The sequence below is a fragment of the Lonchura striata genome, chromosome 2, assembly GCF_046129695.1.
Source record: "Lonchura striata isolate bLonStr1 chromosome 2, bLonStr1.mat, whole genome shotgun sequence".
NCBI classification, from domain to species: Eukaryota; Metazoa; Chordata; class Aves; order Passeriformes; family Estrildidae; genus Lonchura; species Lonchura striata.
The window spans coordinates 26,964,229-26,990,715 of NC_134604.1; the positions used below are offsets into that span (position 1 = coordinate 26,964,229).

The following is a 26,487-nucleotide window of genomic DNA, read 5'->3' on the forward strand; positions in this document are numbered from 1 at the left end:
TTGCTGCAGTGGAGAGGAAACCAGATGCAATCTTGGCCTCTTTTCACAAGACTGTAAGTCAGTGGCAGCTGGGATCCTGTTTAATTAATTATTTTCCAGGGAATAATAGGCAATGTTTTCTGTTTGGTCTCTGTAATGAATCCATAATTTCTTTAGGTATGATGTGCAGACAGACAGGGAGAAGCAGCCGGTGTCCTCGGCTCTGTATTCATGTTGGTGTCTGGCTGAGCAGCTTCATTCTGGGATGGGAAGCAGCTGAGATCTCTGGTTTCACTATGGGGCCATTCCTTTCCCAAGGGAGACAGGAGACTCATCACTCCTCAGAAACATCACAAAAACTGCTGACCCTGAAAACATGGAGTAATCTGCAATTTCCAGAGTGCCTCCCTTGTCCTTTCCTCCTGCAGCTGTTTCCCAAATGGTTGACATAAACTCGGAGCACTTTTGGGTTCACAGAGCCTCTACATCAGTGACTGCTGCAAAGGCAGAAACTTTCTCCTCCATGCTGCAGTATGAGAGCTGCAGTGTGCTGCTCCTGGTGGGTTTCTCCTCCCTTGACTGTTGTCTATAAGCAGCACAGGCTGTGCTGTGGTACAGCACCCCCAAACAAACCCCTTCAACCCTGTGTCTGGGAACTGCAAGGAGGTTCTGCATAACTTGGTGTTCTTTTCACATATAACGTGTTAGGAGGATCTTCACTGTCACTGGAGAGAAATAAGGCCAGGTTTTGGAGTACTTTGGGTATTAACTTGACAGTGGTGGACTAATGGTCAGACTCAATGATCTTAGGGGTCTTTTCCAACCAAAATGTTTGAATGGTTCTTTGAAGAAACTGATCAGCTTGAAGCACTCATGGTTGGATGAGGGCAAAATACAATTCTTTTCTTTATCTGTATAAAGACCTGTTTAATATGTCTAGTAACATGCTGGAGCAAAATAATTATTTGTGAAAAGAGACGTACTTGTTAAGCATTCAGTGCTGCCCACGTACATAAATTTGTATTTTTTTAATAAAGGGGATTTTGCAGGTTCCTCATCCAAATGTGCTGACTGTTTCTTCTCAGTGTATGGTGGGCAGGGTTAGGCTGGCTTTGTTCCTCAGGGCCACCAGTGCCTTTCAAATGCCAGGTGTTCCTACTTGTGATAGAAGAGCCCAGGAGCATCTGGCTTGGTGTCCTGTGTGTCATCCCTGTCCCTGCAAGCAAAACACTCAAATTCAAGCTGCCCTCTCCTTCACAAGGGCCTTTGTGTCCTTCAGCTGTTTGGTCATTAGGATCTAGGGGCAGACAAGGTGTTATAGTTAAATGGGAAAATCTTTGCTGTCCACCCATCCTCATTGCTGCAATCCTTCCTCTGTGCCAATGCTTTCCTAACTTTTTGTGTGATTGTCCTGAAAGCTGGTGATAAACAGTTCCTGTTTGTGGGCAAAGACAATGCTGAGGACTGTAATGGCAGACTGAGAGAAGAAAGAAAGGGCAGCCCCATCCCTGGCACTATGAAGGAGTGGCAGCGGTAGGATTAGCTCTTTCCCTGCATAACTCAAGGGAAACTTTCCATAAACCACTGGCACCACTCCCCAGTATGAGTTCAGCCTCTGCACTTCTACATTATTTATGTCTTTTCCCCCTAGAGTTCTGTTGCATTGATGTGTTCAAATGCCTGTGAAACACCTGTGCACTTTGAACATGTCCCTAGTGCTGTCTGCAGGGTCTGCCTGGATAATCTGTGCCTCTCAGAGCACCTAGAGTGGGGCACTTCAGGACAGAGGGGCATCCACAGTGGGAGAAGAGCACACACAAAGCACTCTGGCACTCAGCACATCTGGAGATTGTGCCAGTTAGGAAAGTCAGGAGAGGAACTTTTCGTTATTCTTTGTGTTTGAAGTGACTGATGAGGAGGCATAGGACCATTGCAGGCTGTTACCTTATGCAGGGTGAAACTGTGCATGTTTTTTTTCCTGGGAATAGCCCAAAGGTAAAGATAAGCTCTTTTCTCAGGTCAGTAGCTGTCCCTTAATCACAGGCCAGGAGACTACCAGAGGGTTATGTCTGCCTCGTCTTGCTCCTTATCAGTGTGGGTGAATGAGACCTTGAGTCCTGCTTGTTCCCTCTCTGAGCTGGGATCCTCCAGCAAATCTTGATGAAAAAGCAGGAGGAGAATGCTGGTGCTGTCAACCAGCAGAGAGTAGGGTGTGGAAGAGAGGAGGAGACCTCCATGCTGACAGCATACTGAATTTCAAGACTTTGGAAAGTTTTTATCATCCCAGAGCAACCAGTTGATTGTTCTCCCTGAACAAACTTAGTTCAACTTCTAGGCAACCATAAGGAAGCACAGAAGAGCAAATGGTTGACCTGGGGGCTTTGCTGCCTTGTATATTCTTCTAACAATCTGTATGTGAAAAATACATGTTGAGGGTTTGCTGCTCAGCGAGGAGCTAACTTGGCCTACAGTCATCTACCATGCTAGCACATATTCATTCAAGTGCATAGAGAAAGAGAGAAATCCAGCTATGTGTTGTTCATACTGGTATTTTCCAGCAAGGGGATATGGCACACATGGGAACATATCACTACTTCAGCTTTTTTATACCAGTAATTTCAAATTTCTATTTCAGCTAATGTAGAGAGAGAAAGTAAAAGAAACTGATCAACAGGCAGGAAAAAAATCTATAAAATCTTGCTTTGCAGTTCATCAGATAAAGGAAATATATAATGTGTAAACCTTGTTTCTCATCAGGCTGATTCACATTTGTGTAACTCTGATTCTTCTGTCCCTCACACTGTAATTTTCCCTCACATCACATACCTCTGTCCTAAGCCATTATAAGGATGGTCAGAACAATGGTTCTTGTTTGTAGCAAGAGAGGAGATGTGTACACTACCTATGCTAGCAACTCTGAACAACTGGAGAACATCTTTATGAATGTATTTATAAACGAATTTATAAAGATAACACCATCTCTGAACTCTCCATTCATTGCACTATTGCCAAACATAAGAAGCTAAGACAATTGAAATCTGCCAGCATGAGAAAGCAGGGAGACCTAATGCTGCCACAGTGACCTGCACATGGATGGTGCTGCACTCACCAGGACCGTGGGACAGACCCTTGGCTTTGTGGGTGACCCCCTTGACTGGTACCCTGAACTCCTTCTCAGCCTGCAGTCAAAAGAGGCTTCTCACATGGGATATCTGAGTCTCTAGGCAGGGAGTAACTGTGCAACTAAATATTCAAAAGCCAAACAGTTTGAATCCCTCTGTTGCTCACACCCCAGTGCAACTCATCCACTATCTAATATGTTTGGATGGATCTGTTCCCTCCTGACACCTCAGTCATGGAAAAGATGCTACATGGACTTTGGGTGAAGAGTCAGCAAAAGCTGGAAGGTCATGGGGAATAGGAGTGCTTCAGGGTGGGCCCCTGTGGATGTTTCCATTGGCTTGGCTCAGTGCCATGATCTTCGGTGGTTTGGACTCACACTGGGCTCTGAGCTGGACCAGCCTGTCCAACAGTTCAGGAACTCAGGAGCTTTGTGTCTCATATCAGGGCCCCTGCACTGACTCCAGCTGTGGCCTGAGCTTTCAAGAAGAAAGAGGTTCAGACCCAGTGTTTGGTTTTGCATTGCACTGCCAGGTAAGAATATCCTGTCGTTATGTGGAATCACTGAAAACTTTAATAGCATCCCTAAAACCTCCCTCCCCTCCCAAAGCATTTTTCTGGCTCTCAGCATATTAGGGAGTAGCTACAGACTCCTGCAGCACAACTTGCAGGATTGAGTGGTCTTGGCAGAGTAACTGCAAAGGGCATTGTGTTTAATAAAAGGGCTAAACTTTATAGTTAGGCTTTTCCCTATGTCTTGAAATGAGATTTGGTCTTTGGATGTTAAGTACTGGGCTGATGAACACAGAAAATACAAACTGGCTCCCTGCGTCCCTCTGGCAGCAAGCAGGCAGGCACTTTTCTCCTGCTCTGGGACACTCGGGGCAGATTCCCTGCAGATTCCTACTGTCCTTACTAAGGAGGCATGATTTGCAGCGGTGCTGGGTGCTGGTGCTGCCCTCCGCAGGGGCAGTCCCGGTGGCTCAGCACCGCTGGGAATCAGGCGGGGGGGGGCCCGGCAAGGGCAAGGGCAGGGGGAGCGGGGCCCAGGGGAAAAGAGGAGCAGCGGTGCTTGCTGATGCTCAAACTTAGGTCTTCCAATGGAGGGACCTGCCACAGGGCCAGGGCTCTCGGGCCCCACAAGTCAAACTGCACAGAGTCATAGTTAGTCATCATCGTCGTCATCATCGTCGTCGTCATCATCATCATCGTCATCGTCATCATCGTCGTCGTCATCATCATCATCATCATCTTCATCATCGTCATCATCTTCAGTATTTATCTTCCCAGAAAGCACATCCTCTATCCAGTCCTCCAGCTCCTCGGCTGTGGGCAGGTCGTCATCGTCTCTGATGTCCATCCAGACACTGTCAGCCTGTGGGGATAGGTGATGAGGGGTTAGCTGCCCTCATGGACACACAGGGAAGAGGTGGGACAGCTCTTGGGAGGGTGAGGGCTGGAGCAGGCTGGGATGCAGGGCATTGGCAAGTTCTTTCTACAGCCTGTGGGCAGGCTCAGCCAGAGCATCTCTGCCCATGCATTGGGATCCCCACTTCCCCATGGAGGGCTGCTGTGTCTGGCCAGGGGCAGTGGGACTGGTCAGCATTTTTATGGGACTGTGTGGTGCTGTGTGCCCTGATGGGATGTGTACCTGCTGCCTATACCATGAGCAGGAGCCCTCCTGGTGCATTCCCACCCTATACGGATGGTTCTGTAAACTCCAAGTCTACGTAAGAGATATCAAATAGACCTCTGCCAGTACCCGCTGCATCACCCCAGTTTGCAGGACATCACAGTGGTTCCTTCCATCCAGAACCCTTCTGTGACCTCTTCCTAGGAGCCTCCACAAGCCCCTGTCAGCACTCTTTCTCCTTAACCACTTTTACAATCACCTTTGCCTCAGGACCTTGCTCTGGACTTTCCATGTGTGAAAATGGCTCTTGCTCTTGGAATACCCTTCCCTTAGATCATCTCAGCCATTCTCCCATGCACACCATGGATCTCAGCTGAAGAGTGGTGAGAACCACCAATGCCCTGGACTGCAGATGCCCCTGCTCTTTCCCTCCAGCTATCTGCATTACTTTCATAAACCAAAAGGGATGGGTGAATTCAGTAAGAATACAACGACAAATTTGTGACTGTTACCCAGGGACAGCAAGATTATTTGCTCTCTGAGGTCTGGAAATGAAAGTTTTGCTCTTTGCTTTGCTATAGTTTCCTTGGGTAAAAGCCTGGGTAAGCCCCTTTCTGCTCACTATCTCCCCTCCATAAAACAAAATCACTCTCCTGTTTTGCAGAGGCGCTGTGAGGTTATCTCATTCAGCATTTGATGTTGCAGAAGGAACTTCAGAAGACAACTACCAGCTCTTGCAAATGTATCCAACTTCTTTCCCTGTCTGTGGTATTTAATTCTCTTTGATTTATGGCTTGCTAAAAAGCCAGACCAATTTCTGCTCAAGGAAAGCTGTGTCTCCCATACAATTTTCCTCCTAAATCATCAAAACTGCAATAAAAAAGAACCCTGGAGAGGCATGCAGTCCTTGCTTCACTCAAGTGTTAATGTCCCTAACCTCAGGACTGTTCATGTGGAAAAAAGTGACACTTTTAAATAATGGGAAGAGGAGTGGGTCCATTTCACCTCAAGAAAGTGCTGTGCAAATAAAGCAGTGATATTTCACAGGGCACCATGGCCCTAGTCCTGAGCCACAGTCACCACAATGCGATGAGCCAGTTGGGGCTGCTGGGAGCTCTGGTGTTTGCATTGGCAGGTTTTTACAGAAGTGATGGGGTCACGAGGGTTATGTCCACTGAAGCCAACAGCAATGTTTATTTTCACTCTGTTGTGTAAGTCCCACTTTGTACCTGTGTAACTTGGCTGAATGCAGTGATGTAACACTGAAATAACAAAATGAGCTCAATGTTTGTTTTAGATATCACCTGCCAACCTAGAACTTTCTTAAATCTCTCTCTCGAGAAATAAAAAAAAAGGACTTAAGAGGAATGAAATAAAACCTGCAAACACTGTAATCAACGACCTGAAACATTTACTATATCAAGGCCAGATAATGCATGAGTTTTTACAGGTCTCTTGGTGGCTGCTGAATAATAAGGCATATATGTTCTTACCTTATTCTGCTTTCTATATTATTCTCATGCCACTGATAATCCTACTTCCATTGATTGCTGTTTAATGTAGCTTTGACATGACTTAAACATAACCAGTCACAGTAAATATAATGAAGGGAGATACTGAATTAAGGGCTAGTATTAAGAGCATAAGACTGGAAGACTTGGGCTCTCTTTCTGGCTTGTCCATTCATTTCTCTCACGGTCTTAGGTGATAGGTGCTATTTTGACCCTTTTTCCTTTTGTCTCTCCCTTAACAATTCTGCTAAGAAGCATTAACTCTCTGGGTCTTCACTCTCTAGGTGTCTGCCCCATGGTCTGGTGGAGTACTGCTCTATTAAAGGCAAAAAGCTCACATGCAGCCAGGGCTGAAACTACTCCCTGACTCCCAAGTCAGCTTCTCAACTGCCTCAGTGGGATGAGCAAGATCCAGGGGGTTCTGCTTTCTTCACAACACCATTGCTTTGCCTTCCCTGCCACATCCCCTGTATTACAGCCTTGCAGCATCTTGTAACAGGAGGCACAATCAATCATCCAGTACCCCATTGCTGTCCCTCTTCTTCTGGGGCAATACAGGAAAGAGGATGTGGAGGTTGGAAGCAAGGTCAGTATTGAGCCAAACCAGCACCCAGCTCCACACATTTTTCCCAATTTTAAGTCCCTCTCTGCTCTCTTCTGATGAAACATCAAGTTCATTTAGGACTCAAATTTCAAACATGAGGTCAAGCACCAATTTACAAACACTTCTGTGGTGGAGAGATTTCTGCTTCCAGAGACACTTACATACACACACTGGTTCATTTTAAAGAGATTAAAACAAACACCCAGCACCTAAACATTAAAAATAAAGTAAGGTGATAGTTTAGGCAGGAGCATGCCTCATTATGGGCTCTCTGATCATCTGGACCATTATTGTCAGAAAGAGAAAATAATGGTTTCTCTCTGTGTCAGGGCTGTTTCATTGTACTCAGTAGCTCTCCTGAGATCTCTAATGGTGGGGGTCAGATGGGTCCCTCTCCCACCTGCCTTAAAAGCTCAGAGTGTATGGGCAACCTGAGATCAGTCCCATGGCTTTCTGGCTTGAAGTCAACCAGAGAGAAAACACTAGCTGCTAGAAAGTTGTCCCAAAAGCACAGCTATTGGGTGGGTGCTGTGGGTGCTGTTGCTCCCTCAGCTGTGCCAAAGTAGCACCTGCCCCTGCAGCTGCTGCCTGTGGGATGGTGTGGAAACCTTCACTGCCACCAGGTGTGGGGCAGGCAGGTCTCCTCTTCCCACCCAAATCCCACCAGCACTACCTGTACAGCAGTGGCTGAAGGGGAGGGGGGCCTGGATGAACCCCAGTGTACCCTCCTTATGGCAGCAGGATCCCTTGATTATCAACTTATGCTGTGCTTCTGTTGAAGCTGTGTATTTATTTAGCTTTTTTCAAGCTGTGCAGTTTCTCCCTGTCATCTGTTGGGGATAATCTTTCCCTCCTACACTCAAGCTGTGCCCTTTTGCTTCTATAGAAAATAACAACCTCCTTTTACTCCTCTTCTCCTCCCCTAAGGATGGCTTTCTTTCCCCCCTACACACTTTCTCCACAAAGCCCCCCAAGCTGTCGGAGCAGGGAATGGACAAAGGTGTGTGTTGTGAATTGGGGTGGAAATGCAAGACCTTGAAACCAAAACTGGGCAAAGACCTGAATTCCAGGCCACAGAGGCTGATACTGTCCCCAGCAGATGTGGTTTGCATGTGATTTGGCAGCAGAAACACACTCAGACTAAAGCCCTCAAGCCTGACATCAGAGGTGTTACAAACTCTGTGGCATGTGGGAAGGATGAGGTCTTCATATTTTTTCCCTGTTCTACCTGCATTTAACAGTGGAAATCCCAGTGTCCCTCAGGACCCAACCTTTCCAGCACCCTCATTTTGGGATCACTGGATTTTCTGAGCACGTGCTACTCACGTCCGTGACGTTCACTATCCCGATCTGTGGTCTGAACAGGTCGATCTTGAAGGTCTTCTCCCAGTAAGTGATGAGCTGCAGGAGTGACACACAAGGCTCAGTCAGGGGTGCTTGCAAGGCCCCGTGGCATCAGTTCAGTCAGCTGGGCTGGGGAGTGAGGAATGTGCATCCGTGTGTGCACGGGAGAGAGGAGAGGCTGAACGCAAGCTTGGGCTGCCACGCGTGGCAAAGGAAAGTGCCAAATCCAGAGGTGTTCCCTTCTTGGGAGGCAGACCCAAACAAGCAGCTTTCAAGGGGATGCCTGTGGTCCAGTTTCCCATCCTTCCCTGTCCCAGATTCCCTGGGGCAATTCCTGCACATGCACACCCCCTCATGCCCATCCCATCCATGAGTTAAACCAAGAAAGGCAAAAAGCCTCTGCCACTCACCAAAGGAAAGTCATCAGGGTCAATCCAAACAATGCTCAGGTCGGGATTATCAGTGTTGTCCCTGGCAACCTGCTTCAGGATTTCCAGGAACTCAAAACCATCTGGAATGATATATGAACCACTGCAACTCTCCTGCAAATGCACAGGCACTTTTTTTTTTTTTTTTTTTTTTTTTGCTTCTGGGGTTTCCAGCTTCCCTGGCTCCCCTATGCACACAGGAGTTGTTTATAGTTCTCATTAAAATGCTGTCTCCCAGTGCTTTCTTTTGATAATAAGGCTTTTAATTCCAAGCATCCTCCTCGGGTATTGAAATTAGTTACACATGAATTAAGCCCTATAATCCTTCCGTGGAGTGGAACAATGTCACTATTTTCTTGTGGTGAGGAGGAACTGAGCCCCCAAGAGGCCAAATCTTTCCGATTTGCTGATGGCTCTGAGAAACATCAATGCCATGGCTTTTCAGGGGTAGGTTGCTTTGTGTTTCCCACATGCCTATCCCACACCCAGCCCTCAGCACTCTCCCAGAGTGCACAGCAAGATGGATGCAGACTTAGGGAGTGAATCCTGGTACTGGGGCAGAGGGAATGACGTTTAATTTCCCAGGCAATCATCCATGTCTATCCAAAATTTGAGTCCTGGCTAGCACATCTGCTAGCATAAACATCCAGCAGGTGTTTACAATGCAAAAAAAGCATATGAAAATGCACTTTCTTGAAGGATGGAGGGTCACACAAGGAAGAAAATGGTCTCCTACCTGGATCATCTTCTTCAGCAAAAGCTACAATGTGAATACCCTCCATGTCATCCTCCTGGAAACAACACAACTATTACTGATAGGGCAGGAAGAGAGGACAGAGTTTGGGTGGTTGCTGGAGATAGGAGCAGTGGGATGCCTTCAAAAAGGACAATTACAAAGGGAGGCTAGATTCTCACTGAGAAACCAGAGATGGGAGCTGAGGGGAGGCTGACTCATAAAGGTATTTAGTGCTGAAGGAGGTAGTTTGGGTAGTGTTGCTGAAACTCTGCAGGTAAATATTAGGTGGACATCATTATGGCAATGGCAAGGGAGCTTCTGATGATGTGAGGCAAAAGCTTCTCTGCAGAAAAGGTCAAGGGCTCTCTAGGATGAGAATAGAGGCTCCCCCTTCATGTCTGAGGCCACCTACCCTCATTAATTTTCAGCTCTCAGGGGATGGTCTGCAAGGAAATAAAGGTCTGCCAAAATGCTCAGCTCCAAAACATGCTCCTTGGGGCCAGCAAAGGAGGTTTTCTGACAATATGAGAGGCAAGGTGTCTCATTTGGGTCCCTATTTGAAGGTGAAGGGTCTCTGCTTTAGGTGAGGGTCTCTGTGAGCAGTGAGGGAAATTGAGTGGGGGGCTCATTTCAGAGCTCCAATGAGGGGAGGACAAAAATTACAGCCCGGTGGATTACTTTTCTCCATGAAACACATGAGTAATGATATTGGCAAAGGCCAATGGATCTGCTGGCCAGTTCATCATCTGCCTGCTATGAATGTCATCTCTGAATTATCCCATGGATCGGTTTCGCCTTCCTCACCCGCTGTCGGTCCCAGTTTCTATTTCAATTGGTTTTAATACAAGAAAAAATTCCCATCTAAATGCTAATTTCTTTTCCCTTCTGAGACCAGAGGTGACAAAGCCACCATCAAATAGTGAAAGGGAAAAAAACCCTGAAAGATTAAGTGGAAAACATTATCTTTAAAAACAATAGCGGATGCTCAGCCTTTGTGGACGTCTTCAGGGAATATGTTTTCACCAGGACATTCCAGGCAGATTTATTGGGATTCAGACCACATTTAGCTGGCAAAATTTACACTGTTGCTTTTTCTTCATATTCACCAGCAGCATTGTCAGACAGCAAAATAAAAAGTATAAATATATATATATATATATATATATATATATATATATATATATATATATATATATATATATATGCCATATATAATTACATGTATCTACCGATATAATGCAGCTCTATTCTGGCCTACAAGGCAGCAAACAAAAGTGGACTAACTCCAGTGAAAGCAGTGAAGATGTTGTGAACTGGCAGTGAGATCAGAATCCAGCCCTCTGTCTTCTCTAGTTATGAGCCCACTGCTTGTAGCAGAGGCAAGCTCTGTGTTCCCAGGCTGCTGGTTGAGCAAGCATCCCACCAATGGGAATTCACACTTTTCATGAGGCTATTTGAGAATATGGTCCATATGAAAGTGAAACCACTGCACATGTAATTTGGGTCTCACTGAAACGCCATTAAAAAACCTTGGAGGGGCTTTGGTGGATCTTGGAAACTGTTTTCTATAAAGAATCTGTATTTCAAAACAAAATGAAAAGCTATTGTGCCTAAGTGACTAATAACTCCTGGTTCAGCTTTATTACCTCTTGCCTTGCTGTATTAAAGACTCCCAAGGTTTTTGCCACTTTAGAGTCCTGTGGTGTTTCATGTTACACAGCCAAGATGGGGACATCTAAATGCTGTTGTAAATGTGTCAAGCCTTTTGGAAGAATGACTGCATCTTTCTTAGTGTCTGTTAAGCACCTGTTCAGCTTTGTTTTTCAGCATTCCTCTGGCACTTGAGAGCCCCTGACTAGCTTTCAACACCATATTCACTCACAGCGAAGGGATAATTTGTTACACACAATTTTTCTTTCATTTTCACCCTTCTCTTCCCCACCCGTGCAGACCTCGAGAGTCCTCTGTGTGCGATAAGGGACAAAATTCTGGTTGGTTCTTTAAAGTTGCTGATTTGCATCTTATTTGCACTGTGAGAAGTGCAGTCAATGCACGATCTGCTTTGAAATCTGTATAATTAACTGTACTGCCTGCCTTCACTTACATTTTGAATTGCACAACTACTCTGGGACTTTCATAAGGACATGTAGTGATAGGATGGGGGTGGATTTAAACTGAAAGAGGGTAGATTTAGGTTGGATGTTAGGAAGCAATTCCTTACTGTGAAGGTAGTGAGGCACTAGAACAGGTTGTCCAGAGAAGTGTTGGATGTCCCAGTCCCTGGAAGTGTGCAGGGTCAGGTTGGATGGGGCTTTGAGCAACCTGGTCTAGTGGAAGGTGTCCCTGCCAGAGTAGGGGATTGGAACAAATGATCTTTAAGGTCCCTTTGAGCCCAAACCAGTCTATGATTCTGTGAGTTTCCATGAGACATCTGCACAATCTCCATAGCTCACCCAGTGAGCAGGCCACAGAAATCACCCCACCAGCAGCTCTGGTGTCCTCAGCACCTAGCTGAGATGGGGCATCCTTGGTCAGGATCACTACACTGGCCCCACACCTGCCTGGCACACTGCTTAGCTTTCCCTCTTCCTCCTGTGAAGCAAGCAGGAGTCAGCCCAGCTCTCCATCACTGCTGCACAAAGCCTTGGAGCACCCTGTTTGAACTGAGGCTCTAGGCAGTGCAGACAAGGCTTTCCCTTTTTCCCAGAAGAGAGAGAATAACTTTGCAAGGAAGGAAAGGTTATGTTTTGCCCAGGCAGAGGCTAGAGCTCTTGAGCAGCAGTTTCTTGTTGGAAGCTGGCAGGGGACACGATGGTTCCCATCCCATGTGCTTACCCACGTCTCAAACATGTCCTCTGGGCGCAGCTTCCTCAAGGTGGCTCTGAAAGGAAGACAGAAATGTTCTTTGAGGACATATCCAGCACTGCCACATGTGACACTGTCAGCAGCATGGGAAAAGTCACCATGGCACATTTAGCCGGTGGCTGGAGCTAGCCACCACATTTTGAATGCAAAAATGGGGGCACTGTAGGTCAATTTATGCTTTTATTTTTGGTGATAAAACCCTGCCCATGGCCCCGCTGAAGTTACTGCAGCCACTGCTTTTGCTTGGGAAGATGAGACACCTCTCTGTGCTGGGATGTGCTGATGAATTAGTCCCACACATGGCAGACTGTTCTGTGCTGCCACAGTTCTCTCCACAGAGAGGAGCAGGCACAACTTTCCCAGGCATTGTCCTGGGGAAGGCTGTGAGAAGATCAGAGAAAAGAATGAGAAACAATTCTTATCTCCACTTGCTGCACCTGTTTTTGTGCACATGTGGAATGTGTTGTGGAGATTTGTTTGCTAAAGGGTGATTTCTTAATCGGCCACTGGTGATGGTATTTGGATTTCAAGGACCAATCTGGTCTGTCTGTATCTGACTGTCTGAAAGGATGATTAGTTTCTTAGTCAGTATAGTATAATATAGTAGAATAAAGTGATTGATCAGCCTTCTGGAACCATGAGGGCAATGCTAATTATTACCCAGCTGGAGGCCTGTGACGACAATTCTGTCTGTGCTGAGACCATGAGACCACATTCACTTTTTTTTTTTTTTTTTTTGAGTCTCTGGAACATTCCTAATGGGCTCTGTCCCCCCTTTCTCCTGGTTTCAGAACAGAAATCTTTCCCACCTCTGCTAAAGCAAAGAAGACAGAATTAACTCTGGGAAGAAAATTTGGTTCCTAACAACCACTGACAAGAAAATTTAAGCCCTAATTCTGGTCAAAGCAATTTTTTTTGAGAAGTAGTTCATAAAAGAAAAAATATTCATTTTCAGACTCGGCTGTAGCAGGAAGCCTGGCAGGCTGTTGACTGTGGTGTTAGAGGGACACCCAAGGAACACAAAGCCATAGGAGACAAACACAAATCATCCTTTGCACATCTGCTTGCTGTGGTATCAGCTGTTTGGAGAGGATCCCCCAGCAGAGCAGGTCTCCCTGGCTGACCTGCCCCAGGACCTGCTGCAAAGAGAAGTGTCAGTGTGTGAGGTTTTAGAACAGATTGGTAGGAGTGGTAACATGTTGGCAGAAACAGGTAGTATAAGTGAGATGTCACTTCAGTTTGCCTCACAAACAGAGCAGTGGAAACAAGGGAACATTTTTAGAGGTTCCTAAAGCACCTGAGGAACCACAGAACTGAATTCCAGTTAGATCAGAGGAGGAGAATCTCCTGTGGATAAATAACATTGAAAGGTGGAAATGAATGGTCAGTCTTCATGACAGAGGGAATTTACCAATTAAGATTCATAGCATATTCTTTGGCACGATCATATGCATAACATAACCTCACATAATCTGAAAAAGATGGGAAATAGGAATATGGCAGCATTTGCCTATCATATCCAATTCTTTGGCAACCAACAAAGGCCTGACTGTGAGTTGATACAGAAGATCTCTTGAGACTTGAGTGTCTGCATGATAGACAGACATATAGCAAGTAACACACTTGCAGAAAATCAGAGCTGATTGTACAGGTGCAGCAATTGGTTCTAAATTAGATGTAATTAATTTTTGCCTCTCAGGAAAGGGGCCCAGGTGTCACAAATTGAGAAAGGATCAGCTCCAAAGGAAAAAGGCCAAAAGAAGGTTGCAAACAGTTGGGAAATGGCCAAGGAGTAAAACAGACCATTATGGCAGTGGACAGCTACACTGTGAGTCTCCATAGTGAAGTTATTTGCAGTTCTGGTCATCCTATCCCAGAAATGATATGAACAACTGAAAAAGGCACTTGGAAGTGTGGGAGTGGTAAGTGAAGGTATGGAAGGACCTCTATTTGATGAAGATTAAATAGATAATAATTCTTTATCTTGTGGCAGAGATGACTGAAGAGGATTTTGGCAAATATGCTAAAAAATGGGAATGGTAAAGAAAACAAGAATTGTTTAGAACATGGCCAAGGCTCTAATAATGTCAAGGTTGCAGATTTGATCCCTGCACAGGCCATTCACTTAAGAGTTGGATTTGATGATCCTTATGAGTCCTTTCCAACTCAGAATATTCTGTGATTGTCTCCCTACCTTAAGTATTAATCATTGTTCCTCTTAAGAAAGAGATAGTAGGTGCCCAGAGATATTATTAGGTAGCAGGTGTAAACGAAACAAATAAGAATGGGCTTTTAATAACAATGCATATTTGAGCTGCTGAACTCGTTGCAATTTGGTACATTCAGCATCAAAACAGAAATATGGTAAAAACAGCTATAGAAATGGAAGAAATAGCCACTAAACACAAGATCAGGGATACAGTTTTTGAACCAGCAAATCCTTTCATTGTTGATGATACTAAACTAGAGATTAAATCAGGTGAATGCATATTATGTATTTGGCTTTTAAGATACTTTTCCTAGCTATTCTCTGGGGGAAGCTCTTGGAGAAAGGAAACTCAGTGGGAAGGGTCTGGCCACACCCACATGCACTGATGGCTGTGTTGACTCTGGATACTTCCCTGCGTTGGAGGAGTGAAGCAGCTGGGGTTTGGTTAAATAAGAGAGAGCAGAATTCAGCCCCATGAGGCTACACCACAACTACAGAGAATTGGGGGTCCTACCCTGGCATTTTGCATGTGAACGAGGCATCACCCCAGAGGACTGCACCATGTAATTTCTGTTTATGCAACTGAGAGTGAAATCTTGGCTGAGACCTTGGAATGGCAGTGATCACTATGCTCAGATGGACACCCATCTGTGCAGCCTTGGATGGGTCACCCCATGGTGCTGAGCACCAGCTTCCTGACCTTCTTCTGTGGAGAGGATGAACTTTCCTCCCACAGCCTGCAGCTGCCCAGCTGAGTTGTTATAGGGAACCAGCATATGGCACCTGCTGAGGTTGCTCCATTTTAATCTACAAATCATCTCCATGTCTGTCTAATTCCAGCCTGTGGCTTTAGGTCCTTTACTGGTGGCAAGGCAGCATGAAACACTTCTGCTCTGAGAAGCTCAGCATGAACTACTGGGAACATATTGCTGTCACTCCCGTCTTCTTCCCCTGCCATGGAGCACCTTGTCAGGTTTGGGATTTCAGACATATTGTTTTATGGACTCCTTTTAATTGTTTTCTGAGCTTTGGTACTTGCAAAATACATGCCCACCCCCTTGCTTCTACCAAGCATCACAAAACATCCTGAAATATCTAAGACTTGGGGAAATTCCACTGCAAGTTTGTGCTGGTGAGAAGTTTGCCTTATTGGGATATAATTTAGATGGCTGTGTTTAATCAGCTTTCTGATGCTGCTTGACAGAAGGAGCTTGGGGAAAAGAAAATGGGAGGGACTAAGGCCAAGAAGCCTAGAAGGTCAGCAAAGTGAATTGTGGGTACATGGAAGATAGAGGAGTCCTTCATATTTCAGAAAAAGCAGAGAACTGTTTCTGGTGAGTCTCAGATTCTGGAGATGATCTCCTGTCTGTGTCAACACAGACCTCCAGCTGAGCCTGATTTGACATGCCCCCTCTATATAGATGGCCCTGCTTTCCTCAAACTCATCTGGCCCCTTGATTGTCTGCTGAGAAGTGCAGTTGTAGGAGCAGCAGGTAGCCTGTGTCACTCTCCTGAGAGGTGTTTCTAAGGGTATAAAAATACAGCACCTCCAGGCAGTTGTGCCCCTCCACTTAACCCTCTGCTTTTACACAGGATCAGCCTCTCCAGTGACTTCCAGACTATTTTTGTAGCTGAGTCCCTAAGCAACTGTGCAATAAACCTGATTGCAAAAAGCACGAGCATCCACAGCTCCTGTCGAGTTGATCAAGCACTGTAGGTGCTCAGCATTGTTCCTATAACACAGCTGTGGCTTCTTCTCTGTGCCTAGAGTCAGCAGGAGCCTCTTAGTCCATTGTGGCTCCTGTGAGTTTGGTCTGAGCTGAGAGATTGCCTCCAGACATGTCTGACATCAGGAGAGTAATACACCCATTAGTAAAGCTGCTTTCGGGAAGGAGGAGATTGGACAGGATTTGGATTTGGCTGGAGAGGGTCATCTTCTGTACAGACCTAAATTAAAATCATGGGCAATTAGGGCAAGGATTTCACTCTCCACTGCCTTCCAACCTCACTGCTTTTTGAATGAGGACTAACCAGGGAGGAGAAAGAGCAGGAGGAGGGAAGCTGTGTTATCCCAGCTCCCTTGTGGTGAACTATTACTGCTGCACAGATACTTGCACCTCTGGGAGTAGGAAAAAAACAGCAATTTCACAATTTCAAACTTGGGTCAGAAAATCATCAAAAGTGGTCATCATCCTAATGTTTTTTGACAGTGATGCCCTAGAGAGGCAAGGTCACAATGACAGACACCTTAACCCACTTCCCCTGTCCAGGAGCATCCTGTATGCTACGTACCTTCTGTGCTCTCTCACAAAATCAACCAGCTCCTCTTCTGAGTAAGGCTTATCAGGGATGTGAACAGGCTCATCCATAAAGGGTTCATAGAAGTCCACCTCATTCATCTTTAGGCCCAGCTTCTTGGCAACCTGTTGCAGTGCAGAAGTCACAGGTGAGAGAGCCTGATGTGCCTCTTTGCCTACCCAGAGTCTTTTCTGCTGGCAGAGCTGAGATCAAGGTGCTTCTCCCAGAGCATGCACTCCTAGGGATGGCCCACAAAATAGAATGGATCTCTCCTTGTTTAAAAACCCACTGATGCCCCCTACACTACTGGTGTCAAGCAGTGGGGCAGAGCAAAGCCACAGCCTGTTGACCTTGAGAGGCTGGGTTCCAAACCCACATCAGGACCTTCTGCCTCCATGCTGCAGAAATTGCCTTTTGTCTTGCAACAGGGCCAAGATATCAATGCAGACACCAACACCACAAAATCCAGGAATGCTGAAAATGAGAAGCTGAAAGCAGACAATAGATCTGGGAACATTCTGAGCTCTCAGCAAACAGGTGGTGGCATATGTGAGCTACCATGAAGACGTGTGGATGCTTACCCCTTTGTCAAAGGTGGCAAAGAACTTGACGTAGGGCTGGAATTGTTCAGCAGCTTCTTCAAATGCCTTGAAATCTGGAAGGAGAAAAGGGGAATGAAGAAGATATTTCAAAGACAGCTGGCCACAATCTGATCAGCCCAGAAGATATTGAGGGAAGAACAAATAGAAATTATTGCAAACTCCATCAGATGATTGCCTAGTGTTTCTTCCACCCTTTTGGGGTTTACAAAGAAGGATGATTTCATGTGCAGCAACCAAATGTGCTGTGCAGTCCTGCAGTGTTCAGGAAAGCTGCAGAACAGCATGCCACACTTAACTGGGGCTGAAATCAGCAGCTCTGTGAAGCAGGTCCAGGGGGGTAGTTCAGCCTGGGAAATCCTGGAGTTGCTCCAGTATTAGGTATTGCTGCCATTCCATAAACAGTCACCAAGTGTGGTCAGGCAGTCTTTTCCCACTGCAGGAGGATGGGGCAAGAGCCAGGTAAGTTTTGCTGTAACTGCTACCAGGTCCTCCTGAGCCTCAGGGTGAAGGAAAGATGCTCTCAGCCTGGCAGGGGATTTTACAACAGGCATTTCCCACCTTCCTTCCAAGTAGTTATTTCTGAACAGTATTAGGGTCACAGCCCTGTCCAAGCTGCCCTGCAGCCCAGTTTGAGAAAGATGAAGGGAGAGGTGGGTGGGCTGTTGCATTGAAGACCTGGTGATATGTGGCTTGTTTACCTAGGAACACCTGTCCTTCTGCTAAGGGCAGGACATGCCAGCGTGGGATGCACACTGCCAGCACTGCCCAGATAGCAGGGAGAGCACCTGGGCTGTGGGGCAAGAACTGTGGGGCTTGACAGGGAGATTCTCACGTGAGAATTTTTCTAGGCTTGTGAAAGTTGGGTTTGCCCAGAATGGTCCCTGAGCTGCACATCCCTCAGGGCATGGGACCAGCCTCTTCCCACTCTTGGGGCTCAGCAAGGAGGAACAGGCCAGTGCCTCTGCCAGGCTGCCCCCAAGGGCCCTGCTTACTGCTGCTGTATGTTTGCAATGGTATAATATTTAATGTGTGTCCCCCTTTCCCTTCCCTCCTTCCTTCTTTGATCCTTTGAGCTCACTGCTCGCAAGAAGGGGCACTTTGCTCCTTTTAGTTGCTTCTCACAGTGTAACTGTGTGTAACTGAGCTGCTCTCTCAGCTGATTTTTGGGTGAGGTAAACTCACTTTACTGCAGGAACCCCTGGATTATGGCCCTCCTCTCTTGCCAGCAGACACTTTGCAGAAGGGTCACCGATGTTGGTGTAGGACTGGGCTCATGCATTACACCAGCAGAAATTTGGCTGCAAATGCACTTATCCCCCAGCAACTTTCACTGTCACAGGCTGCCATATATCACACCACCCTTCATGTTCATGCAGAACAACCAGTGCCCATCCCCTAGAGCTCCCAGGCAGGCTCCAAGGAGGAACATGTTTATCTTACGTTCTGAGTCTTCTCCCTTGAAGTAGCCGATGAGTTTGATTTCATCGTCGATCTGGTCAAAGGCCTGAAGCTCCAGCTTGCTGTTTATGACCTCCACGGGGTCTTCTAGCAACTGCCATGACAAATGCATGTGGTAACACAGTGATTTGCAGCACCAACCTATGCGTGGCAGGGTGTGTCACAAGCAGCCTAAGCAGGGAGAAAGAGGTCACCCAATTTCTCTGCTGTTGGAAACCCTACTTAGTGCTCTCTGCCTTAATGTGAGGAGCCAAGAGAAGAGGGTCACCTTCAAAGGGAGATGTTCACTGCAGAGGTGGAAGCATTGAGAGGAGGCTGGTAGAGGACTAGGTAACCCAAATGAATACTGAGGGACCTACTTTGATGAGGGATAAGGAGTAGCAATTGCAGCTGGCTTTAAGGAGGCCAAGTTGAAAGGAGCTGGTGTGATCATTGTGAACATCTATGAATGATACCTGTGTATCTAAATCTATATTTTTTTTCAGGTGTCATTTGCTGGAAGAGGTCATTGCAAAGATCTTGCTTTTGAAAAACATTAAAACCAGCATGCTGGAGGGTAGCCAAACAGTGGTTTGGAGCAGTATAAAGTCTGGATGTGAATTTTCCTGGCTGGTCCTCCTCCTGTGCAAAATAGTTACAACCTATTCTTTGGTCCTGCACACATCACAATGTTAATGAGGATGTTGCAAGACCTGTCTGGCACTTCAGACTCTCATTGATCCAAACTTTGTTTCTCTTTTCTTAACTAGTCATTGCTGGTGAAAAGGTTCAGTCTGATTATTTTGCCCAGCAATAGTGGTATAAATCAAGTGTGTTTTCACTAGAAGAAAAAAAAACAGGCAAGCCACTGCCTACAGAGGAGTAGAGAACCTCTGGGTTTCTTCTGCTTTTCAGATGAGACTGCCAAGGCCCCACAGATGTGTCTGGTTTTATTTTCTTGCTTAGCCAGGTATTTTCTGAGTGGAAAACATAAAACCAGAAATCCATGCTCTCTTTCTTTTTTCACAGAACATGATTTTTCAGTGACACAATGCATGGCATAGCAAGCAAAACCTCACTAAGTGCCTTACAGCATCCTTGGGAGTGATGCTGTGGTGTGAGGCTGTGCCTTTGCTGTGCCTGCAGCAGCATGTGCAATTTCCTGCTGCAGTAGTGGCCTGAGCCATGGGGAACCTGGGATCCCACTGCTGCAGGGTCATGGCAAAGCTCTTCCCTGCCTGTGATCCTTATGGGTAGGGCCCATAAGTCCCTGAAGCCACCTGCATGTGTTTTGGTCACTATACCTGGTGCACACAGCCACAGACATTGTCATGGGAGAGCTGAGGTCCTAGGGATCTGTTTTAATTCTCTGGCCATGCCTCTCCTCACCAGCAGTCCTGAACCACAGGTGACTGTGTAGGTAACCTGTCACCCTGGGAAACAAACCCTGCCAGCTCTCCTGATCACCTTACCTCCCTTATCTGCATTACTGCATGGCCACTTAGAAAGAAAGCCTCACTTCAAAGGAAAGCCAAGCCACTGCAAAATGTTTTCATTTATAAAGCAAAGACCATGGGTTTTGTTGCCTCTCCTAAGAATAAAATGTAAATAAAGAGAAGTGTGACATGTAGATGTGGGATTCAGCATCACTTTGCATTTAGGCACAAAGGTGAATACCTCATTGTGCCCATGCACAAAAATGACCCAGGACCATTTAGTTCTAGGACCCTGTTCTCCTCTCACTCGTGGCAGTGCAATTTGGCAAGTTCACTGTCTAGAAAGGGGCAAATAGTTTGCAATATAAGCCTTTTTCACTGAGCTCTTTTTAGTTGCTCTATGAGAACCCTACTTCTTGGATATTGTTTTTTTGAAAATAGCTCTTTAAAAAAAAAAAATAAAAAAGAAAGCATGAAAGATTATGCAAATGGCAAAGTGTTTTCACACAAGATTGCTAAGTGAGGTGGGTGAACAGCAGTCAGTTATAAGGATTGTAGCTGATTTCCATTCAAATACTCTATATAGGAAATAGGGGAGGTTGTCTCTAAGATATAAGGTATTTAGTGGTATATAAGGGTACCACATTTCCTGGGAGCTCATGGTCAGACAGGTATTGGGGAAGATGCCAAATGCCATCTCTACCAGTGAATAGCAAAAAGGGATGAAATTTCAAACAAAGGTACACCTGTTTTTTTAGCAAACTAAGTATTTGCAGGGTCTTCTCTTAGAGGTTTTATTTAGCTCTGAGCTTATCTGTGCTTACATCCAAGAGGAATTCCACCAAGACATCTGCAGACAGTTCCCCATCAAATTCAACCAAACGCTCGTCCTTAAAGACATAGAGACTTCCCTCTTCAAGCAAGCCTGAAAGAAGAAGAGAGGAAACAATAACTGGTTAACATGTTGTTAAAAACATGTTTAGTGCAGAGTGTCTTCCTTGTTATCCCAGCAATTCCTCCTGGAAAAATGCAATTGCCAGTTTGCTGTGTTGGTCTAGTTAGAAACAACCTGAGTAATGACACAGGGGACAAACTTCAGCCAGAACGGGTGCAAACTTCTTCCCAAATGTTGAACTTTTCATTCAGGTCACAGTTTGGTCTCAACTGGAAAAGTTCTGCACCAGAAACTTGTTTTAGCTTGGCTGTCTATCTTGCAGTAAATACTGGGCTCTAACTGGCAGCTCAGAGTTTAACAACCTGTCACTATATGGAAATTGGATTTTGATTTGGGTTGTGCTCACTGTCCAGAGAAGGCTGAACTATGTGAGCATCACCAGTGACCTGAAAGTGAGCTTCAAACTGTCTGAGGCTTAGCTGGCCTTGGCAAAAGGGTTAGAAACCAATGATAGGGATACCACAGACTTCAGGGTGACAGATTTCAATGCTCTATCATCAGACTGAGGACCGAGTGCCACAGAACCTTGTTAGAGGCTCCAAAATCAAAAGCACTGGTCTCCTGTGATGCAGGATGGCAGGGTACCACTGGCCAAGGAGGTTGGTAGTTTGTTCCTTCTTGGAGAGGCAGAAGCTCTTGTCTTTAGTTTAGCTCCCATTAGCACTCACAGCCTCCAATTTAAGAAAGAAAATGACAGTCCAATATGCTTAAACCTTAGGTTTAGTGGTATATTTGTGTACTGTTGTATTAATGTGGCACAGTATTTCCATATTGCTTTGTGAGCTAAAATATGAAGGGAGCTTCCCCAGGAAGGCAGCTGTGTCCAGGGGTGAGCAATGCAGCACCCTTCCACCTTTAGAGCAGATTTCCTTTTTCACTCTGGGGAAAAAGCCAGAGTGATTGGCACCTGACTGCCAAACCACTGCAAGGCTGTGGCTGCCCCAGCTGTTGACAGGGATCGCTGGGTCATGGGGCTGATGCCATTTGGGGGATTAAGTGTTTTCCCTGTATGTTCTGGTTCTGCACTTCTGTGTCAGTCCTGTCTCTGTGTTGGAAGAGCAGGAAGTTACTTCATGGCACCTATTTACTATTTCTGCACAGAAAGCTGTGAACTTACACCCTGTCATCATTACAGCATGAACTGACTTTCTTTTTCACTTGGTTTGGTTTTTCTGGAAGGGTCTTGGCTTGTCTCTCTTATCCTCACCCCCACCCCTGATCCTGCCCCTGTTGGGATGGGCAGATGGTCAGTGTGCAAGTGCCACCATCATCCTCCCCATCCTGGTAACAAGGATTTGGCTGATGGGACTCCCATGGACACATCACTCCCACAGTCTCTCCATACTATTCCAGAGTTATCAGACCTGGGACTCACCTAACTTTTTGGCAAGCTTGGCATCTTTCTTGGAGTCCACCATCCCAAAGCCAATGCTCCTGGGCTCCAGGACCTGAGCTGCCAGCTGTGGGAGGAAGCAGAGAGCCCAACATTAGTAGTGTTAACACCACAGGGTAGCTAAAGGGCATCATGCCCTGCCAGCATGACGTGACAGACACAAGTGACCCATATTCTGCTGTTGAACAGCACCAATGAGTGGGATGTGTCACATGCTGCCTCGCTGCTGAGATAACCCAGAGGTCACAAGGGTTGGGTTTCTTCCCATTGTGTTGCAGCAGGGAGTTTGCTGGCACTACTGTGTGCTGTTTGACACTGGCCTCAGGAGAGGGCTCCTGAGTGAACTGGGAGCACCAAAGCAGGAGGGATGGCTGGAAGGAGGAGTGGCTGTGCCACCAGCACAGGTGGCCTTTGCTCTGTGGTGCCTTGGTGGCCTCCTGCAGGGTGTGTGATGTGGGCACCATGGACTTTTGAACTCTGGAAGTGCATGGTGCCAGGCAGCAGTGTGTGCAGGACTCTGCACTGTCATGTTTTCTTCCTGCATGTGGTGGGGTGGCCAAAGCAGGCTCCTTTTCCTATAAAGTGCTTGAAGTCATGCCTCCTTTAGTAAGCCCCTAGATCCTGGTCCCCTGTTTTTACTAAAGAAATGCATCTAAGCCCAGCCATGCTCATGTTCATGTTCTCACAGCTTTGTGAAACCACTGCACCCTATTCCCACCATCTTTGATGAAGGGGCCTCTTGAAGATATTGAGTTCCTGCCTGTTTTGTGAAAATAGATATGCGAGGAAAGGAGAGACGCTCTGCAAGGGCCTGGTGGTGAGAGCAACCCCGGGTGAGACCCTGTGAATTCCAGGCTCCCAGAGATGCACTGACCCTGGTAAATAGATCCACTTGTGCACTGGATGACTGACAGCCCCACCACAAGCATACTAGAGACCCTACAAGGTAGTAATGATGCTCTGAGAACCACCAAGCAGCTGTAAGAGCCTTCTCCTCCTCCCTCTCCCTTCCTGCTGCACAAATGCCTCTGATGCTGATGGTCTTCTTGCTGTTCCTCCTCCCAGCCTTGCCGGATGGTGGGGGATGATGGAGATGAGGGGTCAGGAGCCTCTGGGGCAGGAATATCCCTATTAGGGCACAGCTGTCAGTGCTTGGCAGCAGGAGGCTGGAGGGGGGCAGAAGAAAGCCATGGCCAGAGAGATGGTGGGTTGATTTATGAGGAAGCTCCCCCCCTGCCCTGGCTCATTTTAGCTCCCTCCCCCAGACTCAAAGCCAGTTTGAATGTCACCCAGCGGCACTGCCACCACAGCCACGTGGTCCCTTGGCTCCCCTGCTATAAATAGCTTCTGCCCATGCCAGGCCTCTGTGAGAGTGAGCCGTGATTAGAGGCTTTGGGGGGGCAAAAGTGGTGGGGGCTGCCACCTCATCTGTGCAACAGGGTATTGTAAAATGCAGTGGGAAGAAATTATGATGTTCAACTCTAGTTCAGAAGGCTGGATGATTTCTTTATTATAACTATGCTATAATACATTAATATATGATATAAAAGAAGAACCTAAAACTACATACTTTCTAACTACCATCTCTAACTCACAGCTCATGACCCTGTTCTTGAGAGTCCCAACACAGGTGGATTGGATTGGCCATCAGGCTCAAACAATCCTCACCAGAATCCAATCAAGAAATCACCCCGGTAAACCATTCTCCAAGCACATTCCACATGAGAAAAACAAGGAGCAGAAATAGAAATTGTTTTCTCTTTCTTCTCTCTGTGCACCTCTATGAAAAATCCTGAGAGAGAGAAGAATGTTTCTGTGACAATGGGGTGTCATGGGGCCAGGCAGCTCCCTGTGCTGTCAGCCTGTCCCTGAAGTTCTGGGGGATGGTGGCAGGCACCCTGGTGATCAGAGCTTTTTGCTTGAGCAAAAAGGAGAGATGGAGAATGTAGTTGTTTTCCCCCTTCCACCAACTACACGTCCTCAGGGCTGTCCCGAAGCCCTCCAGGAGGAAAAAAAGACTCCACTGACCACCACAGCATTGCTGCAGCCTTGATCCCCCTGCAGCCACCTACCCTGTTGTCTTTAGGGACAAATGCCACCATGGGAGGCAAAAGGGGTGCCTGTGTTACACAGGAAATGAGTGTCAGTGCTCTTTCCCTGCTCTTTGCCAGTGCTTTGAAATGAAGGTAGGGCTGCAGATTCAGGGCTTGTTCTTACAGTGGACAGTGCCTGAAAGGGGCAGAGCACTTTGTGTTTGTGCATCCATTAATTAGGTTGATAAGGCACTGGTGTGGTTTGAATCCCATCTGGTGGCTCAGGCTACCTTAAAGCACCTGAGAGCAGCTGGAGCCCCATATTTGCAATGGGAGGTGGATGCCTCTTGTGAGCTCTCTAGACATCTGCAAGTGAGCTGTGGTGAGAGAAGAGATTTTATGTTTCCCTTTATGGAGATCTGCCCTGACTGGACAAAAGGATGGAGCCTGTAGGATCATCAGCTTTCTGGGACATTGTCAGCATGTCCCTGCTTGGTGGTGGTTGTGTACACCAGCAAGAGGTTCCTGACAAACACCACTTGAGGCTCTGGCTGCTCTGTGTCCAGAGGAAAACACAGAATGGCCAAGGGAAGAAGACTTGTTCAGTCATGTCCAGTCCAGTACATACATGATTTAGTTACAGTTATGTCAGCCACGTACCAGGGCAGTTTAAGCCCAATAGTTCTTGACTCCTGCACACAGGAGATGGTTAGGGTTTCTTGTGAGTTTTTGAAGGTCAGAAATATGCAGAAAAGCTGCAACACCTGCTACAGACAAGTGGTTGGATGTGAGCAGGGATGTGTGCAAGACAGGAGGCATTGATCAGGAGTCATGTATGTCAGCATGCAGCACACGCAAGGCAGCTCTTCGGAGGGGTGTGGGTGCAGTTCTGTAGCTGTGAGCATGGAAGCTTGCTGGAAAAGAGTAAGACTGTCAAGAAAATGTGGGTGATGTGATGAAAGCCTCTTTGTGTGAGACTGTGGGAGTGCTCAGTAGTCAAAAATGGTCTCAGTAATACTGGAGGTGTTCCTGTTTGTGTGGCAGGGCTTGTGTGAGTGTGTCTAGCAAGACTGTCTCCCAGAGGTGTATGTATAGTGGGTGTGAGTGTTTGGAGGTGTCCTTTGAAAGGCTCATCCCGAGATGCGCAACAGTTTGGGCATATAGGAGAGTGCTTGTGTATGGTGTGTGAGTGTGCCTGAGGGGGCAAAACTGGGAGCTCAGTGGGCAGCCTGCCTCCTCTGCAGGGACCTTCATGCCAGGGAGACAATGAGAAGAACAGAACAGCCTGAGCTCCTCTCCAGAGCAGGGTCTCACAACAAGCAGGTCTTTGTGCAACATGAGACTTTCGAGAGCCCTTCCCATTGTGGCAGAGCCTGGAGGCAGGAGACTTTGCAGGGTGTTTATGGTGGTTTTGGAAGTGCAAGCTGTGCAGGGGCTGGGCATTGCTCCTGGCCTTGCTTTCTCTGCTTTCCACTGCAGCAGGTGAGTCTAACCCCTGCATAGGTGACAATACATTCTCACACCTATATTTGAACCCCAAAAGGCAGCAAAATATGGAGCATGCCAGAGGAACAGCAGTTTGGCTAATTTCCCCCTACTCATTACAGTATCAAGCATTTATATATCCCCTTACAGTATTTTCTGATTCCATAATGCTAGTGGGATTTGAATGCAGATAATGTTTCTAATCTTGACAATCCTCTTGGCTCAGGACCTTGGGACAGAGGCATCTGTAATCTAAGAGCACAGCCCCTCCTCCTCCTGCTTTTAAATTCATATTGCTCGAAGTCTTGGCCAGCCAGAGCCCTTGCCTTTGTGTCAGCCTCTATCTCTACAGCACGTAGCTTCAACAGCTGCACAGAGACATGGAGGGTAGAAACTGCCCTGGAAGAACTGGACATAAC

General features: G+C 46.6%; 1 protein-coding gene across 1 annotated transcript in view; it reads right to left on the reverse strand.

Annotated features, from left to right (window-relative positions):
• Nucleotides 1-2,923: 2,923 nt before the first annotated feature.
• Nucleotides 2,924-26,487, reverse strand: part of CASQ2 (calsequestrin 2) — a 34,636-nt gene continuing 11,072 nt past the window's right edge. Inside the window, exons 2-11 of the mRNA XM_021548839.3 lie at nucleotides 22,533-22,617; nucleotides 21,027-21,127; nucleotides 18,770-18,881; nucleotides 17,309-17,382; nucleotides 16,722-16,852; nucleotides 12,191-12,236; nucleotides 9,356-9,410; nucleotides 8,602-8,702; nucleotides 8,174-8,248; nucleotides 2,924-4,474 (exon numbers count right to left, since the gene is read on the reverse strand). Coding sequence (XP_021404514.2) covers nucleotides 4,265-4,474; nucleotides 8,174-8,248; nucleotides 8,602-8,702; nucleotides 9,356-9,410; nucleotides 12,191-12,236; nucleotides 16,722-16,852; nucleotides 17,309-17,382; nucleotides 18,770-18,881; nucleotides 21,027-21,127; nucleotides 22,533-22,617 — 990 coding nt within the window. The 3' untranslated portion in view covers nucleotides 2,924-4,264. The remainder of the gene's footprint in view (nucleotides 4,475-8,173; nucleotides 8,249-8,601; nucleotides 8,703-9,355; nucleotides 9,411-12,190; nucleotides 12,237-16,721; nucleotides 16,853-17,308; nucleotides 17,383-18,769; nucleotides 18,882-21,026; nucleotides 21,128-22,532; nucleotides 22,618-26,487) is intronic.